The sequence below is a fragment of the Diplotaxodon limnothrissa genome, linkage group LG13 (genome assembly GCF_057381915.1).
Source record: "Diplotaxodon limnothrissa isolate DT_005_m linkage group LG13, D_limnothrissa_male_GT1.1, whole genome shotgun sequence".
In the NCBI taxonomy this organism is placed as follows: Eukaryota; Metazoa; Chordata; class Actinopteri; order Cichliformes; family Cichlidae; genus Diplotaxodon; species Diplotaxodon limnothrissa.
The window spans coordinates 1,775,238-1,796,318 of NC_140608.1; the positions used below are offsets into that span (position 1 = coordinate 1,775,238).

The window sequence follows — 21,081 nt, forward strand, 5'->3', positions numbered from 1 at the left end:
CCACTATGACTAAAAATTGCAGCACTTCTGATTCATTTCATGGAAGAATTGACAGTTACATTATGACAGGATTAGCTTCTTTTTTTTTTTTTTACTCGGAGTGGACATGGTGACAGAGTAGCACTAGGCAAAGCCCGTTGTTTGGTAACCCACTATTATAATGTGATTAATATGGATAATAATGTTCTTAATATATGCAAATTGCCAAGACCTCAGCTCAGAAGCCATGACAAGAGACAGAGACACAGGGTGAAGGCCAGTAAATACTAATTTATTTTAACAAAAAACATGAAATTAACATAAAAATACCAACACAAAGACGACCGTGAGCTCTGGAAGTCAGTTTCATCAGTACCGAGAATGTGTGAGTGGATTAGTGAACAGTACGCTGGTGGGAATGTTGAGTGGCACGAAGCAAAGATGCATATGGAACAAGGGCCCCCAAAGGTTTAGTTTTATGGGTGAAACACTGGGCCAAAGCGTCTGCAGCTGACCTGATGGTCTGGCCCACACACCGCACAGCAGTAGAACATATAGGCAAACAAGACAAGCAAGCAGAACATCAAACCATAAAGCCCGGGTTTTTCTTTCCTCTGTGATGAGCAGAGAAAATGTATCAAAGCATCTTTTGACCAAGTGGTGCTAAAAAAAAAAAGCAAAAACAAAAATAAAAAAGCTGAGTTTATAGTAATTAGCTCTCTGTGGTAGAGAGCGAGAGGGAAAGCACACACTCAAGAGAAGAAACCAGAATTTTGAACAACTTTATGTGTGTTGAAATATACGTTTTGATCTACTTTTTAAATATATTCGTATTCAACAACATTACACACAACAGACACTTTATTAGGCACACACTTCTAGCTTTCAGAACTACTTTAAAGTTTAATGACATAGATTCACAAAGGTGCTGGAAACATCGCTGAGATATTTTAGTCCACGTTTTCATTATTGCGTAATACAGTTGCTGCAGATTTGTGACTGTATGATAATAATGAGAATCTCCCGTTCCACCACATCCCAAAGGTGCACTATTGGACTGAGGTCCCATTACTCTGGAGGCCACTGAAATACAGTGAACTCATTGTGCTGTTCAAGAAACCAGTGTGAGATTACTTAAGCTTTGTGACATGGTGCATTACATCTTGTTGGAAAAGATGGGCACACTATGATCTTGAAGGAACGGACAGTGTCAGCAACAACATTCAGGCAGGCTGTAGAGTTCAAACGATGCTCAGTTGGTGCTAAGAGGCTCAAAGGGAGGTACGTGCAGCAAGTATCCCACAAACCATTACACCATCACCAGCATGAACTACTGATAAAAGGCAGGATGGCTTTAGGTTTTCATGCTGGTTATGCCAAGTTTTTACCCTACCATCCAGATGTTGCAACATAAATCCAGACTCCTCCTATGAAGCAGCATTTCCCAGTCTTCTACTGACCAATTTTGGTGAGCCTGTGTGAACTGTAGCCTCAGTTACCTTTGTTTAGCCCACATCAGTGGCACCTGTTGTGGTCTTCTCTTGCTGAAAGCCATCAGTATCAAGGTTGTCGTGTATTCAGAGATGCTCTTCTGCATATCTTGCTTGTAACTGGTTATTCGAGTTGCTGTTGCCTCTCTCAGGTAAATGCTGTCTGGCTATTTTCCTCTGACTTCTGACATCAGCAAGGTGTTTCCACCGAGACAACTGCCGCTCACTGTAGAGTTTCTCTATCTGGTCTGTTTTCTGTAATCCCTAAAGCTGGTTGTGTGTGAAAATCCAGTGGATCAGCCATTGTTGAAATACTCCGACCGCCTACACTTAATGTCACTTAAATCACATTTCATCCCCTGTCCTGAATTGCTCAGTTGCTGCCATGTGATTGGCTCATTAGATATTTTCATTATCAAGAAGTTGAACAGGTGTACCTAATAAAGTTTAAAATGAGTTTATATTAGGTCCTTGTTACAGTTCTTGAATTTATATACTTTATATATATATACCAAGAGATCTGAAGCAGAAATTTAGATAGTTTGTTTAAAACTGTTGCCCCTTTAACAGTTACACAGCTCGTGTGTGTTAGACTATTGTGGCTGATGTTACAAATCAATAAGTACAACTGTTTTATGGCAGCATTAGATTTTTTAAAAATGATTTTCGTATCAATGTGATTAAGTATCACAACCAGTCAGATATTCAACTTACAAGATTCGCCAAAAACAAATATTCTTCTCCTCTTTTTTTAAAATCCATTAACGATAGATTTTTTTCACATAATGCATGGCGGTTTTATCTGATGACACAGCCCACTGTATATCAGTATTATGCCCCTCCAAAATTGTATAATGTTATATTGGATTTTATACATATCATCCACGGGCCATTTGCACTTGAGAAAGAGAGAAAGAAAATAATATAAAAAAGTAAGAGTAAACACTGAAATAATCAATGTTTAATATATACAAGTTATTTTATTGGGCAAAAGCAGTCATCAGTTTTACTTTATATGTACAGATAGTTGATGGTGGGGCGATATGGTTTGGGTCTTCTTAGAGGAAAAGGTCAACACAAATCAATACAAAGATGTTCTGAGTGATCACGTTCATCATATGATGATACATTTCTTCTAGTGTCTTCTAGGATGACAGTAATCATATCGATAGGGTACGAGGTCACATATTTGATAAGTTTGAAAATGATGTGAATCGTATCCTAGAAACAGTCACTAGAATTGCATTGAAGACTTAAGGAAGACATTAGACTAATGTGTTTTCCATCATCAACAAAACACCAAATGAGGAAATTTCATTTGGAAAAATGGTGTTCGTTACTGTAGCAGAGTTCAAAGGCTTGGAGAATCAATGCCAAAGAGCTCCACGTGTGTTGGTTACTCATAAATCTACACATTGAAGTGTCAGGTTTCAAGTTAGTAAATTGTGATAAGAAGCAAAGTCCAGAGGAGGAAGGTGCAATGGCGTAAGTCAGATGCTGGACTTTCACCCAAGAGAATATAGCTTTCAGTCCTATTATTTCCCAAGATTTCCCAGCAGGACATTGCATTGTAATGAGGTGATCGATGTTATTATCCTCTAGTCAGTGGTTTTAATCTTGTGGTTGACTAACCAGCATGCATAGACATTCCTCATGAAGATATTCCGAAGTCTATACCTCTATAGAGTAAGACATAAAGATTAAATGAAATCTATAAAGCCAATAATAGGCAAACAGGGTCATTTTAGGTTAAAAATCAACAGTACAAATTCTCCTAATTAAATAAAAACACAAAGATTATCAATAATGCAGCCTGATTACCTGAACTAAATATGTGAAATTGTCGCATTGCTGCAACATTCTTCTCTCATTATTTTTCTCTCTTCAGTTGGATGTAAAAAAGAGAGATGTGGAGGAAGGCAACTCTGAGAACTTGCAGCTGTTTGGGTGTTTACAAAATTATAGGTGCTGGGAGGAATGTATTTGCTGCAATTACCATTTGTTCACTTGCAAGTGATGAAAGAGGCATAATATTTTTCACAGTTAGCTGTGTGTCAGAGTTATTAGGTTTACTTGAGGATGCGGAGCATTTAGGGCATATTGTTCGAGACTGCAACACTTGCAGGAAATGGATTTTCCAGCACTAATATTCTCTAGCCTGCACACACTCGGCTAAGCTGCCCATCTTTTGGTTCACGGTCAGTCACGGTCCCATTTTCTTTTAGAAATGAAGTGGTTTGCAGAGGGGCTACGTCACCAGCGCTTGATGTGCTGCTGTGACAGATGAAACGAGCCAGACTGAGAAAAACAACCATCCACAGTTTATCCTATATATGCTGCTTACAGAGACATATTTTTTTTTATCTTATAAAATATATAAATTAAACAGTGAGACCTGTCAGTAGCAGAAAGGTGACACATCATTTTTTGTGTGTGCTCTGCACTCCAGCACTGTGAATCTTAAAGGAAACAATAATCCTCGAGGTGAAACTACCGACTTTCGGCCAATGCTTTACAGCTGATGAACTTTCTAGATACAGTAGCCCTTTGTATACAAACTGTACTGTTCGATGTGGATCTTTAATTTCAAATCTATTGTTCATGTTCTATATGGTGTAGTGTAGTGAAACACTCCAATTGATTACATTATGTTTGGGGTAAGTTGTTATTCCCTGTTTGCTATTGCCAGCAGTGATTTATCTACAGTTCACCTGGTCAGCATCATTTCCACTACATAACAATATCAGCATGGGAGGAAATAAATGCAACCTTGGATTGTAGATGAATACTAAGCATAAGGATCCCTTGAACCAGGGCTCCCTTTAGAAATATTCACAAAAAAGATTCACACAAAGGAGATGTCTAATTTAAAAATGCTGCTAATACAGCAGTAAGACTAATATATATTTTTAAAAAGGAATTTGCTACATGATGCTAGGAGTGGAGGGAGGTGTTTGTTTTATAAACACTATGCATTGGTTGATAGCTTCACATCTGAGTAATGACGCTTCAGTATCCCAGCTGACACAATGTAAAGTACATGGAAATTCCTCTGATTTCATTATCTTGCTGTGTACCACAGGGCAAATTAATTACTGAAAACAAACAGGGGAAATACCAGAAAATCTGTTAATATCATGTTTCTGTTTTTGGAAATAGCTTATTTTTGTTTATCACTCAAACTGTATTCAGCTAAATGTGACAACATGAAATTTGGATGAAAAATGTCATCATGCATCATCCTAAGACTCCAAGAGGTTCTACTGTTCGCAATGCACGACTTTCATGTTCCTAGATAGTTGTAGAGCATGTATAATGCTGTGATTCTTAATCTCTTATTTTTGTATCTTTCTTTGATGATCTGAACATGTTAGTCTAACACATTTTGATATTAAACACAAGTAAATACATAACGCAGTTTTTAAATGATCAGTTCATTTATTCAGAGAAAAAAAACCGGTATCTAAAAGTGCCTGTGTGAAAAAGTAACTGCCCTCTAAACTTAATAAATTGTTGTGCCACCCTTGCCTGCAAGAACTGTAATCAAATGTTTGCAGCAACTGGTAATGACTCTGAAACTGATGGTTAGACATCAGAATTTGTGATTGCATCAATTACAGCAAGTCGCCAGGTCCCGAAGAAGCAAAGCAGCCCCAGACCATTACACTACCTCCGCCATGTTTGACTGTTTGTATGACCTAAAACGCTGTGTTAGTTTTACACCAGATGTAACGGGTCTCAAACCTTCCAAAAGATTCGACTTTTGTCTTTTCAGTCCACTAAATATTTTCCCAAAAGAGTTTTTTGCCTTGGAACTCATGGATGCCATTCTTGCCCACTCTCTTTCTTATTGTTGACTCATGAACTCATGACTGAGACAACTGAGGCCTGCAGCTCTTTGGATGTTTTCTTTAGATTCCTTTGTGACCTCCTGGGTGAGTTGTTGATGCGCTCTTAGAGTAATTTTGGTCGGCCAGCAACTCGGTTCACCACTGTTCCACTGTCCCACTGTTTACTCCATTTGTGGATAATGGCTCTCATCGTGGTTCACTGGAGTCCCAAAGCCTTATAAAATGCTCTATAATGTTTTTCCAGACCGATGGATGGCTTTGTTTCTCATCTGTTTCTTTACATCACAGCATGATGTGTTGCTTTTTGATCTGATAGTATACTTCATTTTGTCAGACAGGTTATATTTAAGTGAGTTATTTATTCAAAAGGTCTAACATTAATCTGAGCATGGTGTGGCTGATGAAATGTAAGTTAGTTTCTTAGAAAATGTGGATAATCAGTTAATCATGTGAATTATCTGTATATGATATTGAATGTTTTGATGATCTGAAACATGTGTGACAAATATGCAAGAAAAAAATCAGAAAGAGGGCAAATACTTTTTCAAGGGCTCTATTATTGTAGTCTCCATTCTATGATATGATTTGGTATGTAGGGCTCACCTGAATGAATGTATCTTAGGAGTTTGTGCAGCTTGACCATCTGGAAGGACACTGGCTCTATTCCACAAAGTGTCAAAGTGTCCTTGGGCACGATACATAACCCCAAATTTCCCTTGAATCCCCTGAATTTCCCTGTAAGTGTGTGAAAGGTTGTTAAAAATAGGTTCAAAAGTAAGCAGTAAATGTGTGTGTTATGAATGAATGTGGCCTAAATCAGTGCTAAAAAATATGATGCTATAATCACTCAAATGTTAGCAAAAAAAGAGCATTTGGGCTCAGTTTGCACAAAAGAGACATAGCCTTCATTCCACCTCAGGTTAATAGGCAACATCATTGGTATTGCAGGAAACTATCACGTGTTGGGTTGTTTTTTTTTAAATGTTCGTATTTATATTGATATGCTGTAAACCAGTCTACATGTTTCACAGTTTAACGGTTGACGGTGTGCTAACGGTGTTGATTCAGTCCTAGTTTGTCGCGTTGTTATGGTCTACCGTGAGGCTTCCTGTCATTCTGTCCACCCTTCACACTGTATGTACACCTTCCATGAAAAATCACAGGCTACATAACAAACTTTAACAAACCCCACAGTGTCTGTCTTCCAGCCTGTCTCTTTGTGCCTCTGTTTGTCCGTCTGTCTCCCTGCCTGCCTCCATGTTTTATCTGTCTGTCTATTTATGTCTGCTTATCTATTTGCTGGTGTCTCCGCCCGCCTCGCTGTCTGTCTCTTGTCATCTGTCTATTTGAGATGTGAACCCACAGGTATATTATTATCATTATTATTATTTGTGACACACACATAGGCACACACACACACGGGCACAAATGACACTCGCACACTGTATCAGTATCTCCGGTCAGCAGACAGCTTGCAGACAGAGCTCAATAAGTGAATTAAGCTGGTCTGGACTCTACTAAAGCTGACACTGGCTGACTTAGACGGTGCATATAGACACACATGCACAAACAATGCACACACACACGCTTACAGACAGAGCAAATACACAAGACTGATAACTCCACCCACTTACCTCACAAATTAAACATTTAAATTCATCTTTTTAATGCATTATCCATTTGACCTCTTACATCTCCTTTTTAATGCAGCCCTGATACGACCGCATCTGCTTCTGTTAATCACTCTGCTTGTCCTGCAGCGACTGAAGGAGCTGAAACAGAGGGAGTTTTACAGAGCACTGGCCTGCAGGAGGCAGAGGAGGCGCAGGGAGGAGAAGAGAGAGGAGAGAGTGCTGAGGAGACTCAATCAGCATGAAGTCAGGAGGACGGGAGAGTGGTTAGTAGCATCCATAAGTTCTTTCTTTCCTTTCAACCCATTTATTATATTTTATGTGTAAAAAGCTCAATTGTATCAGTTGCTCCATTTATATTTTATGGAATATGTTTCAAAATCGACTTGGTAAAAAAATATGTTTTCCAAAAATCAGTGAAACTGTTAAACATTGTGTTTTTCTTTATCTTTTAAAGTCTTTTTTAGGACTTCAAGCTGTAGTTTTTCAATGGGATGAAAAGAGTACAATGTCCACATCTGCCTTTCTCTTGCCTTTCTCTTCAGCCCCACAGAGCATGAATAAAAAAAATCTATTTTGTTTTTTTTGTTTTATGACCAAGAAGATTTATAGTTTTGGTTCACTTTCCAGCTCTCAGGAGTACCATTTCCACCAGCACCAAGCAGCAGATTTAGAGGAAAAAAACTAGATGGACTACTGAATAAGCTAAAAATGAAATTCAGTTGTTACTGAATTTAATTCACAACAACAGTCACCTCAAGGTGTTTTGCATTGTATTGCATTCTGTGGGAGTAGAGTTAAGGTAGCTGCTCTGCTTTGTCCTGCTACATGGCACTAAAGAAGATAACAGTGAAGGCCGTACTTCCTTAAACGTAGTTACAGCACTTTCAGAAAGACATCTAGTGTAATGACATTTATTGCCCAGTTCTGTGTAATCCATTATTGTAATATTAAATGTTATCAAATACAATTTTTTTTCCATTATGTTTATAAGAAGTTTGGAAAATTGCTCATAAATAAGTACATTTGTCCTGCATGAGGTTAATCTCAAACTTATTCTATCTTTTAAGCTAAATAAATCACATTATCAGACTAATATTATTAATAATCTGTCCACACTTAGTTTGTCTTCTGCTTCATCATCACACAGGACTTAAAACTGTGACAATGCTCATTCCAGAATAGATGGCGGGAAAAGATTCAAGATTCAAGATCTTTATTGTCAATACAACAATATATATAGTATAGAGTGTATCTATCGAAATGCCATTTCACCCCAAGCCCCCCATGGTGCATTTATAAGGGTATCAAAATATATCTACAGGGGATATAAAACTAGAAATGACAAAAAATTAATAACTCACTATATTTAAGTAAAATGAAAAAGATGAAAAGGTACTAATACTAACTATATCTATGTATAATAAACACGGACAAAAGACAATACAAAGTGATCATGTGTAATTACAGTAAAGTGAGATGTTGGTATTGAATACTATGTTCAAGTTATGGTCAGGATATTGTGGACAAGACAAGACGAAGACATGTGAAAGATGTAAAATGTGCAAGTGTAGCATAATGTAGATGTGAAAGTTTGTGTTGTTATTATTGAGTCTTCTGGTGAGTACTGTAAAAATGTTTGTAGAGATCTTTATGTTTGTCAAAGTGTTTGTTTGTAAAAGTGTTTATGTTTATCGGCCCTTTGGTGGTAGTTGACTGCTTGGGGGAAGAAGCTCTTGCAGTGTCTGGCCGTTATGGTTTTGATGCTGTGAAACCGTCTGCCAGATGGAAGAAGGGAGGACAGTGCATGTGAGGGGTGGAAAGTGTCATTCACTATGCTGATTGCACATCGGATGATGTGTTTGATGATGAGCTAGGAAATGATTGGGAGAGGGCCTCCAATGATCCTCTCTGCTGTTCTCACTATCAGAGACTTCTTTTCAGCGAAAGTGCAGTTCCCGTACTGGATAGTGAGGAATGAGAACGCTCTTAATGGTTCCCCGGTAAAAAGATGTGAGGACGTGAGGAGGGAGACTGGCCTTGTTCAGCCTCTGAGAAAGTGAAGATGTTGTTGGGCTTTCTTCAGTGATGGTGGTGGTGTTCAGGTTCCAGGAGAGGTCATCTGATATGTGCACACCCAGGAACTTCCCGTTGTTGACCAACTCAACAGCAGATCCATTGATGTGCAGTGGGGTGTCTTCCTGAAGTTAACAACCATCTCTTTAGTCTCCTGAACAGACAGGTTGTTGCTCTGGCACCAGTCCACCAGGTGTTGTACCTCCTCTCTGTATTCAGACTCATCATTGTTAGTGATGAGACCCACCGCTGTTGTGTCATCTGCAAACTTGATGATGTGATTTGAGCTGCACTGTGCGGTACAGTCATGTGGTAGCAGAGTGAACTTGACACATTCAAAGTTCAAATGTGAATTAATGATGGCCTTGTATTTAAGAGCCTCACACTGTGTCTCAGTTTGATAGCTCCACTGGTTTACTTTAGTACTCTGTGTAAACAATATGCAAAGTGTGAATTATTACAGGATAATAATGTCACTAATCAAACAGCAACCTCACCTGCTGCATTTTGAAACTTGTCTAACCTCCGAGCACATCTTTTTCATTCAAGAAAACAATTTAAAATCCACAAACACCAAAGCGCTCGTACTGGCCTCGCTGCTGCTCATGTGTTCACGTCCAAAGACATTCCCTGTTTCCTGTGTAGCCCATGTGGTGACCCTCGTGAGAACACATTCAAACTTTTGATATTTCAAGAACTTGTAGAGTACTTTATATAGCTGCGCTTGTTAGTATGTATACCCTCATCTGATTAAAATTATGTGTTTAAGTAACCACGTGAGACCCAAATACAGTACGCCACAAAACTTAAGGACCTAAACAGTAGTTGTAGTAGTTATACCCATGGGTGGCTTCAGAGTGAAGAGCATGGTGACAAATACTAACATAATTGAATAAAACTGTATCAAAACTTATACTTTAGAAAATCCTAGTTCAATCATTTTAATGTCTCAGAAATTTTCGACCTTTTTAAGTTGGTGTAACTGATTATATTTAAATTAACTTGAAGTATTTTACAGATGTGCAGTACCCATTTAGGAAAATTTCACTGTACTTATTTCTATAGTGTCTTTGTAGCTGCATTTGTCCAGTACTATTGTAACATCCAGAGTGGGTGTGTTGGATAAGTTCTGGGTTTGCAGAAGCAAATTATGGGTGTTACGTAAAATATTATGCATGTTCAGTTACTATGTTTGTTCCAATATGTTTACAGTATAGTTGTCAGAGTGGTTAAAAATAACCTAATGTTTGCCCCACACAAGCCTGTAATCAAAATATTGAAAAAATAGTTGACCAACAAATTAAGGCTTTAATTTGAAATATAATTTCCGACTGCACAAAATTAACACAAATATCTACAGTTACTAGAAAGGGGTTGAAAACAGCAGATAGGATGCAAAATGAGTGGAAAATATGCCTCAAAATTACCACAATTATCACAACAGAAGCTCACAAAATATTGGAGGTGGGTACTTTCTCACGCCCGACTGAACAGGAATGACTTTTACTAAATCAGCCCTGTCCTTTTCATGTAGCTGCAGTGAGTTACGATCATCAGACGGTAGAAATGATGAACTTGCGTGAGCTGGCTTATCCATTACGAGGAACACCCCGCCATGTTTATGTCTGTCAGAGCTGCTTTACAGCTGCGTGTTAATGTTGCTGAAAAATCTACATATCAGTCTGTTTGTTCATGTGCCAGTGGGAGGCTCCGACATCTGGGACTCTCAAGTGGGCTGCCAAACAGTTGTTGTGCTCACGTGCTGTTTGTCTTTAAAAAAATCCTGTAAGAATAATGATAAACAAACAGAGAGGTCCAAAAACAGATGATGCAGATTTGGCTGCTTCTTGCTCAAAGCGTGTGATGAGAAAGGTTCATCTGGCGAGCTACCAAGCACAAAAAATTGATTTCTCAAAATGTATACGATTGCACACGAATCCACAATTTGAGCTCAAAGCTGCAAGTCCCAACCCGAGCACGCCCACGTAAAGCGAACATTGATCTCTGCCTTAAAATACTCTCTGAAGACATGATCTAACATCCAACTTTTGACTCCATGCATGAAAGTTTTCTTCATGTGTTCCTGGACTGACCTATGTTTGTCTCTCAGCCTTGCAAGTAAAGAAGAAAAGAGAGATCACTGAGAATCTCGTTGGTCACAATGCAATAAAATGCATTTTGTTGTGCTTAACGGGTATTTTCAGAGTGGCTATGAAGTGTTTCTGACCAATCACGCTGCACGGCTGAACCCACTCACTGTACATTAGATTAGATTAGATTAGATTAGATAGAACTTTATTAATCCCTCGGGTGGGTTCCTCTGGGAAATTCGATTTCCAAAAAAGCACAGCACCGACAGAAGTTACAGAGTTATACACACACACATATATATAAATACAGAGACAATATAAATAAAATATACGAAGGGGATAAATATAATAAATAGGAATAAAAATAAAAATACAAGTGAATTGCACATTTCAAGTATTGAGTCTATTGCACCGTTGACTATTTACAAAAGTATTGCACAAAAGGTATTGCACAGTGAGGTGAAGAGGCACTACAGCTTAGTTGTTCCCTCCTTTGTCCTCCTGTTTCCCCTCCCTCTCCCCTCCAGAGAGGAGTTAAACAGTCTGATGGCGTGTGGGACAAAGGAGTTTTTAAGTCTGTTAGTTCTTGTCTTTGGGAGAAGCAACCTGTCACTGAACAGACTCTGCTGGTTGTTAATGGCCGTGTGCAGAGGATGCCTGGCATTGTCCATAATGTCCATCAGTTTCTTTAATGTCCTTTTCTCTGCCACTGTCACCAGAGTGTCCAGCTTCATGCCGACCACAGAGCTAGCCCTCCTGATCAGTTTCTCCAGCCTGGATGAGTCCTTCTTTGCTGTGCTGCTCCCCCAGCACACCACAGCATAGAAAAGTACTCCAGCAACCACTGACTGGTAAAACATCCTCAGGAGCTTCCTGCAGATGTTAAAAGACCTCAGCCTCCTGAGGAAGTACAGTCGGCTTTGGGCTTTTTTATACAGGTACTCTGTGTTGCATGACCAGTCCAGTTTATTGTCCACCCACAGCCCGAGGTACTTGTACTTGTTGACCACCTCCACCTCCTCCCCCTCTATCTGAACCGGCAGTGGACCTGCTCTAGACCTCCCGAAGTCCACAACCAGTTCCTTAGTCTTTGAGGTGTTGAGTTGCAGGTGGTTTGTGTGACTCCATGCGACAAAGTTCCTCACCAGACTTCTGTACTCCTCTTCCTGATCATCCCAGATACACCCCATGATGGCTGTGTCGTCTGCAAACTTCTGAATGTGGCATAATTCAGAGTTGTAGCAGAAGTCAGAGGTGTACAGGGTGAAGAGAAGAGGGGACAGCACAGTTCCCTGTGGTGCTCCTGTGCTGCTGACCACTGTGTCAGACGTGATGTCCTTCAGCCTGACGTACTGTGGTCTGTCGGTGAGGTAGTCGGAGATCCAAGCCACCAGGCAGGGGTCCACCTCCATCCTGTTCAGTTTTTCTTGAAGCATACAGGGCCGGATGGTATTAAAGGCACTGGAAAAATCAAGAAACAGGATCCTGACCGTGCCTTTTCCCCCATCCAGGTGTGAGTGGGCTCTGTGTAAGAGGTACAGGATGGCATCCTCCACTCCGACACCCGCCTTGTATGCAAACTGTAGTGGGTCCTGGGCATGTTGTACCTGTGGTCGGAGGAGGTTGAGGAAGAGCCGCTCTAGAGTCTTCATAAGATGTGACGTCAGTGCCACCGGTCGGAAGTCATTCAGCTCATTGGGCCGGTTCTTTTTGGGGACCGGGACGATGCAGGATGTCTTCCATAGGGCGGGCACTCTCCCCAGTCGCAGACTGAGGTTGAAGACTCGTTGTAGCGGCTCCCCAAGTTCAGCAGCACACGCCTTTAGCATCCTAGGACACACCTTGTCTGGGCCTGCTGCCTTTCTGGGGCGAAGCTTCCTCAGTTGCCTCCTGACCTGATCCACTGTGACACTGGGAGATGTTTGGGAGGAGGGGAGGGGGGGAGATGTCTTGCTGCTGAGAGAGGGATTGGAGGAGGGGGGTGTCATGGTGTCAGGAAGGGGGGGAAGCGAGGGAGGTAGGAGAGTGGGTACATGTATCAGTATCGGCTGTCATAGCCATTTTCAGATTTGCAACAATGCAGTTTGGCTCCTGGCACAAAAGGAGAGAGAAGAGAAGCGTGGCCAAATTGATTTTCAGCTGGATTTCAGCTCTACTCTCCTCTTGCCCTCCTCAATGCTCATCTTCTTGTTTCCTCCACTCTTCATTTTTTTCCTTTCAGTTTCCCATCTATATTTCTATTGTCCTCTTTGCCTTTATTTTTTAAATCTTTCCCTCCTATCTCCTTGCTTCCTCTCCTCTTTGTTTCCACTTCATTTTCTCCTCACATCTCTTCTTATTCATCATTTGATTCTTCTTGTCTCCTCATTTTCTTTTCCTTGCATTTTCTTTCTTCTAACCTTTTCCTCTCCATCTCTTTTTATCTCCCTCTTTCTGATTTCCTTATCTTTTCTTTTGTCATTTTTCTCTCATTACCTTCATCTTTTTGTCTACGTTTCCCATTTTCTTTCCCTTCTCCCTTTTTTCCTTTGTACTCTTCTCTCTTCTCTTCTTTTAATTTATTCTGTTTATTTCATTCTCTGATCTATTGCTGCGTCCTGTTCTCGCGGTCTTTTAACGCTTTGGTCTTTGTATCCTCCTCTCCTTAGTGCTCCCGGTTCTGGTCCCATGTTCCGGTCCACCACCGTGGCTGTCGACTCAGCCGATCAGTCCAGACCAGAGATTGTGCAGAACGGCAGCAATATCCATCCAAGCAACACCACACTGGGAACAAGTAAGAGCTTTTATCCACTTAAAAAGGCATGTACTAGGCTTCTTAAATACTTTATGAGTATGTGTTTGGTTTGGGTGATGAGGATATCACTCTTGATATTGAGGGATTCAATAGCGTGTGGTCTGCTGCAGAATCGCTGAAATATCTCTGTTGACAGCAGACTCTGATGTCAGAGCTTTCACTTCTTTTCCAATGTATAAGACCTGAAATGCACACATATGAGAGGGTGTGGTTTGAGGAGGAGTGGAGTACAACATAACAAGCACCTAATCTGGTTGGTTAGACACTGAATAAAATGATGCTTTAGGGTCTCTGTAGTTGCAGTGAATATTAGGGAAAATTAAGCTATCACTGGAGTTGCTGTAATAAATCAACACAGACATTTTGCCCTGTGTTCAACATTGATGAACCTTGACACACAATTTCTTGCTGTTGACCAACTCCAACCCATCTCAGCAGTGCTGACCTTTGTGCGAATGGAATGGCTTAAGACTCCAGAATAAATCATATCATATGAGCATTTTACAGTTTATATTTTGCTCTGGCGGACACTGGGGTATTTTAGTTGTGCATTAAGGAGCTTGAGCATAAATGGTGGCATTTACTTAGCACTTATATCTCTGCTTTTACTGTCCTCTGCAAGGAAGTGGCTTGACTATCATAGTTACGATGAAAAACAAAAATGCTCACCTTAACACATTACAAAGTTGCTGTTCCCAGTAGAACAACACCTGAACTTCAGTTTACCAGGAAAAAATGGGAAGTAAATGTCTAGAAGTTTGGCAAAAAAAGAAACAAAAAGTATATAAAGAGTCCGGGCAAGCCAAACAATGAGTCCTGAACCAGAAAATAAGCAAAGAAGCAGGGATGCTGGAGAGCTACTTGGTCTGGGAGACAGTGAGACCCTTCTCCCAGCCTCCTATAAGCAGGGGCAGGGTAATCCTTAATTAGTCTACCTGGTGGACCTGAGATAGAGGAAACACTGTAGCAGAACAGAATAATGAAAGAAACGGGAAGCAACACAGGTGGAAGGTATATAACTATCGCAACTTAAGATTTCGTATCTTGTTCAAAAATATTTTTCCAACTGAATTTAGTTTCATGTATAGCACCGGTTTTACTGATATAGCACCAAGAATACTTGTCTCAAGGCGGCTTGTTTTGTAAGGTAAAAACTCAAATTATAAATGATCAGATGATCCCAGATGATATGAACAAGCATTTGGTGAAGGTGGGGAGAAGGAGTCAAAGGAGCTTGCAAAGAAAAGCGTCTGGACTTCTTTAAGTTACTTGAAGACGTTTCACCTCTCATCCGAGAAGCTTCTTCAGTTCTAAGGTCAAATGGTGGAGAGTCCCAGTGAAGGAATTTCTTTGTAACAGGAAGAAGTAGAGAGAGAGGAGGTGCAGCCATGAGAATATAGAAGACAGAAAAGATTGTAGCTCCTCATAGAGAGTCCATGAACAACAAAAACATCAGTCAAACTCTGGGAAAGAAAAATACAAGAGTTAATGACATGCTGTGGTAGCAGGGCCTGGAGAAGAAGTAGTCAGTGCATCATGGGAAATCCCCAGCAACCTCCCTATAGCAGCATAACTAAAGGATGCTTCTGGGTCAAGTTGCTTACTATTATAGAGTTTTTACTACTTTTTACTTTACTTCTCCTTTAGTTAAGAGGGAGAAAACTGCACTTGAGATAAGTTATTATTATTTTATTATACTGTACTTGAGATTACAGTATTTTGTCCAACACATTCACAGTGTATGTGAATGTCTCAATAGAAATGCTGTGAGAATAACTCAATAAGATCAAAAGTAAGCAACAGCAACGCGTTCAATATGTTTCCTCTTCTCATTTTAAATTTGAAATCAGTGCAAAAGTTCAAGAAGGGTTGAATTTAAGTGGAGTTGAAGTCCTAAATGCATTTCACTTTTAGAGTAGGAAGACTCATAATTCCCCTTCTAAAATTCAAACAGTTTACAAACAAGGTTTCTGATGTAGCATATTATAGATCACTTTTAAAGTTATGATTCATCTTAAAACCTTCACTCAACAAACAATTTCTCTAAATCTCTCACCAAACTGACGTATAGACAGACGAATGTCTGACAGCACGGTGAGCCCCATAATGGCTGTAAAAAGATGGATATTACACATATTACACAAGTCTTATTTTTTGCCATTTCTAAGTGAGACACATTCAAATCTGCGCTTATTTTTTCCTAAGTCCATCCTACATCCATAAATCATATTTAGACGTGCTGAAAGCAACAAAAGAGTAATGGTGCGGTACCAAAATGCTCAAAAAAGCCTAAGGAGATTACTGTATAGGAAGCCTTAAAAATGAATGGTATTCTTTGTAGGAAGGGTATTTTGTATCCCTTCCTACTCTTTTCTTTATAGTTAGGTTCGACACATAATCCTGTTATGTTCTACATGTAAATGTAACCAGTGTCAGCTGCTATAATCCTTTCTGTTCCCCTCTCCATCTAGAGTCTCAGATCCCCCGGATACAGCCCTTCCTTCCTCTGGAAACCGCACTCCTGAGCAAAACACAGTGGACCTATGAGCAAACAGACGCCAACAGCACCACAACTACTGCTGCTTCTGACTCCTGCGTGCTTGACAAGACCCATCTGGATTACAGTCAACTGCCAACCATTACACCCAGCATCAGCACCACCCTGACAAACAGTGATACCAACAGCTCTACAGAAAACAGCCACTTTAACAAGATCCCTTGGGCTCATGATTATTTAAGCCATCCCATTACTCCCAATAACATCCCAACAACAGCCTCTGGCGCCACCCATAATGGCTCCATTTTCAACAAAACCACAGTGACCAGCATCAGCAAGAACTCCACCACCCCCTCCATTACTAATACCACCAATGTCAGCATCAACAGCAGCAGGGAAGTATGCAGAGCCTCTGACGTCCAGTCTATCCTGAGCAGAGTCCGCCCTGTCTCTTTCTCGCTCCCCAAAAGGAGCTGTGTCCTCTTACACCAATCAGCTGCCGTATTTATCCAAGCAGGGCAGGGCTCTGGCTTGTCAGGGAAGCAAGAAGGTGCGGCAGTGCATGACAGGAAAACAAATCTGGGGGAGAAAGTCACCGATCAGCAGCTCAAATCATCCGCAGACATGGTTGCTGTTGGTGTAAATCACTGGAATACTGGAAACCAGTGCAGTGAGGAGAGTAAAACTGAAACTCGACCCGTTGAGGCTGGAGCCATTATGTCTACTGAGAAAAGAACTGTGGGACTCTCTGGGACTGGAGCCCAGGTTTCTTTATGTAATCGCAATGTGATCAGAGTAGAGGACTCAATTATCAATGGGAATGGAGCCCAGCTCTCCTTATGTAAGGACGATGGGACTGGAGCCCAAGTCAGCAGTGAAAGTGGGACTAGAGCTCATTTTTATTTAAACAGTGGCATTTCAGGACATATTTCTGAAAGTGTAAGCACAGATTCAGAATGCGGAAGCAGCAAAGTTGAAATCCATGATGCTGTGGAAAATCAGACAGATTTAACCCAACCCCAAGAAGTAAAAGATCTGGCTTGTCCTACAACAAATGAGCCTAAAAAATCAATTTCATGTGTTGAAACCACGTCAGCTCAAGCACAGCCCAAGCAAACTCCTCTCCCCAATCCCCAATCTCCCCAGTCAAACTCCGCTCCATCAAAAGAGTCGGCTTCTTTGCCTCCAAGTCGTCCCAAAGAGCCGTTTTGTCGTGTCCTGAGCCGAGATGGTAGCAGGGTTCTTCTGTGGCCAACGGAGATGGTCAGCTACACCAAAACTTCGCCCTCCATTTCCTACAGTGTCAATCCTCTACTTTATGACTTCAGAGCGCATAACAAGGCCAAGGAAGGGGGTGAAAAAAAGAAAGGAGGGCTGGAGGAAGGGGGTGAGAGAATAAAGCCATCTGTGATCAAACAACCTGACTGCCAACAGAGGCAGAAGGATATGAAGGGAGGAAAGGAGGTGAAGATAGATGAAAGGGAAGAAGAGGATGAAGGAGGACAGGCAGGAAAGCCTATGGAACTTGTAGCCCATTGTAGCGGTAGCGACGCAGTTCCGGATCGCTCCAGCTGCCATGATGAAAGCGCTTTAAAATTTGTTCCCATTTCTGCAGAAGGCCACCATGCTCCGACGCTAGGCCTTCAAAAATCAGGGAGGAGGAGGAGGAAGAGGAGGGGTGGGGTAAGGAGAGGAATGAGAAAAAGGGGGAGAAAGAAAAGAGGAGAGGAAACAGACAGAAAAGAGTCAGAAAGGGGAAAAAGGATAATAAGCAGTCTTTGTGTGAATCAGATGTTTGAAGGAAAAGGAGAAGACAGGCTGCAAAGAGAGGGCACCGTAAAAGAGGAGAAGAGAGAAAAAGAGCTATTAAGTAATCTTGCAGCACATCGGCTGGTGGGAGGGATAAAAAAGAGGATGAGGGGAGAAGAGAGAAGGATAAGACGAGATCAGACAGAGCAAGAGAGGGCAGGTAGAAATGACGAGAAGAGAGGGGAGCTATTAAGTAATCTTCCTGTGAATCGGTGTAATCGGTGTAACCAGCTGTGTCTGCAGGTGAAAAGGGAGGCCAGCCAGCATCAATCTCAGCAATCAGCCTCCGGGTGGGGCCAGGGGCTCAGAAAGCTCCTCTGCAGGGATGCAGCATGTAACTCAGTGATTAGCCTCGTCCCAGGGTCTGTTATAGAGATGCCATGCTGTCCTGCAATTACACCCGACCCTGCTCAGAATGACAGAGAGATGGGGGTGATACACAAAAATACACAAGCAGGGAAGGAGGACAGACAGGGAGATGAGGAGCAAAGGAATCTGAGTAAGGGAGAGATAAGCGCTGCTCCGAAAGCTGAAGAAAACGCATGTAACCCAGCGATTAGCTGTCTTCCTTTTTCCTGTTGTGACACTGCAAGCCAGGCAGAAATTTGTCTTGTTCCTAAACCTCACAGAGAAACAGCATGCAAACCAACGATTAGCCTTGTCCCTGCTCCTTTTAGAGAAACAGCGTGCAGTCAAAGACAAACAATACCTGCAGGACACAGCAATCTTGTGTCAAGCCCGACCACATGCTGCTCTGCCCAACAGACAGAAACAGAGCCCAGACTGAGGCCGGCCTGTGTAGACATGACCCTCCCTGCCGATGCGCTTTCAGAGGAAGGGATGTCGAAGAGAGCAGCAACAGCCAGCAAGAGGAAGAGCGGATTGCCGGAGGCTGGGGCAACGCCGAGGAAGAAACGGAAAAGGGGAAGGAGACAGGCGAGGAGAGTCGCTAGTGTTTTAAGGCAAGACGGAGCTTGCACTGATATGACTTCGGATTTAAACGAGGGCGAGGCCTGTTGCATTCAGGATGGTAACGAGGCGCTTGAACTCAATAGCAAGGACACCTGCAACACTTCAGAGGACAAAACTGTTGACTGCCATTTGCTCTGCAGGACAAAACACTCTCTGTGTTCAAATACCAGGGAGGGTAACACCGCTGACAAACTCGATAACTACTGCAGCTCTGATGACAGCAAATTCAGCAATGCAGACGCTAATGACTACAGCCAGTTTAACGTCGGTCCCTCTGGAGGCGAGGAAAAGGTGAAGTGTTCACCGGAGAAACCTTTTAGTGACTGTCATACCAATAACAAACCCAATGACCACAGTCAGGATGATGGAAAGGGCACCATGCAAAATAAGCGTGACAGTTCTGCCATCTCTAGTGCTACTTTTGAGAAAGACAAAAGTCTTTGTCATGGTCACGTGGCTAAAAAAGCCAGTGAGAAAACTGCAGACACACCTGTGGATGGCCTTTCTGAAGATTATTTTGCCTGTAGCACTAATAACAGACACACTGACCACTGTCAATGTAAAAACACAGTGAATGAAATAGAGTCTAATGACTCCAAAGCCAATGACGCATTTAGTCATAACTGCGATTACAGCCAGAAAAATAACAAAAGTGACCACAGCGAGGAGGAGAAAGCCAAATCTCAGTGCCACATTCGACACAAAAACAGCCTCTCTGATTCAGTGATTGATTACAAAAGCGGCGTAGGGATTCAGCAAAGTGTTGGAGGTGGAGCCGATGATATTGACGGTGGTCAGTGTGACGATTTTAACGGTAATCATGTCACTGATTGTAATCACTGTGCTAATGCTGTGAATGAAGAAGTTGCACCCGTGAGGGAGCAGATGGAGGATGAAAGCGGTGTGGAGAAGGAGAGAAAGAAGGAGGAGGAGAAACAGATGGAGAGGAAAAAGTTGAAGGAGAGGCACGAAGAGTGGGAGAAGGAATGGGTGAGGAGGAAGGAGAAGGAAAGGGAGGAAAGAAGTAAGGAGAGGGAGATAGATTTTGAACCTCTCTTCCCAGAGAAGATGCCCCGCTTTCCTCATCGCCTCCCTCCATCGTGCATCCACCTCCATCCTCCTCTCCTGCTCCAGCCATCCTTTTCATCATCCTCCTCTTCCTCTATCTCCTTCCATCACACCATCATCCAACATCACCTTTCCCTCCTCCCACCCGCACCACACCTCCCTGTTCCTTCCTACCCTCATCTTATTCCCTCTTTCTCCCCACATTTATCTCCCATCCCTCCACCACCACCTCCACCACCACTACCTCCTCCTCCCGCTCTTACTCCCACTTTCTATGCATCTTCTCCCATCCCTCTCCTGGATGCCCCTGGTCCATATCCCTTAGCAGCAGCATTTCACCCTGTGCAGAGCCACCACCCATCTCTGTACCCCACTCCACATCCAGCAGTTTTGCCCTTGCAGTTATTGTTCTGAAAAAGAGGAACAAAAAGAAAGAATTGAGAGTGGTACATGTTCACATTTGTGATACAAAAAATTACTTGTCAGGTGGGTGCAAACAGCTTTGGGTGTCATCGCTTGCATACTTTTACTGTAGCTGAAATGTGAGGAATTTCAGGAACTCTTGAGTAAAAACACAAAACTGATCCTTCTTAAAGTCAAATCCTCTGGAAAACTTCATCACCGCGTCCAAACACTCAAGCACTGATTCACACATCTGAAAAACAATAAAGATGGCTAATTATCTTCATCAACTGCAATCCCACTTGAAATGAGCCTCAGGTGTGCAGCCAGCGGGATCGTGGTAGGGATACACAGCTGGGCTCGTTTCCCTCAGCAGAAATCAGTCAGAGCTGCTGTTTTGCATTTTAAGCTGGCGATTTGCT

General features: G+C 41.8%; 1 protein-coding gene across 2 annotated transcripts in view; it reads left to right on the plus strand.

The window, feature by feature from the left end:
• LOC146619656 (uncharacterized) overlaps positions 1 to 20,671 on the plus strand; it is an 83,747-nt gene extending 63,076 nt beyond the window's left edge. The window contains exons 3-6 of one of the 2 annotated variants that reach the window (XM_085369715.1): positions 7,081 to 7,217; positions 13,766 to 13,890; positions 16,383 to 16,783; positions 16,832 to 20,671. In XM_085369715.1, the coding sequence (XP_085225841.1) occupies positions 7,081 to 7,217; positions 13,766 to 13,890; positions 16,383 to 16,783; positions 16,832 to 20,671 (4,503 nt within the window). Of the gene's footprint in view, positions 1 to 7,080; positions 7,218 to 13,765; positions 13,891 to 16,382 lie in introns of both variants that reach the window. The other variant, XM_085369714.1, reaches the window with a different exon arrangement.
• Positions 20,672 to 21,081: the final 410 nt, after the last annotated feature.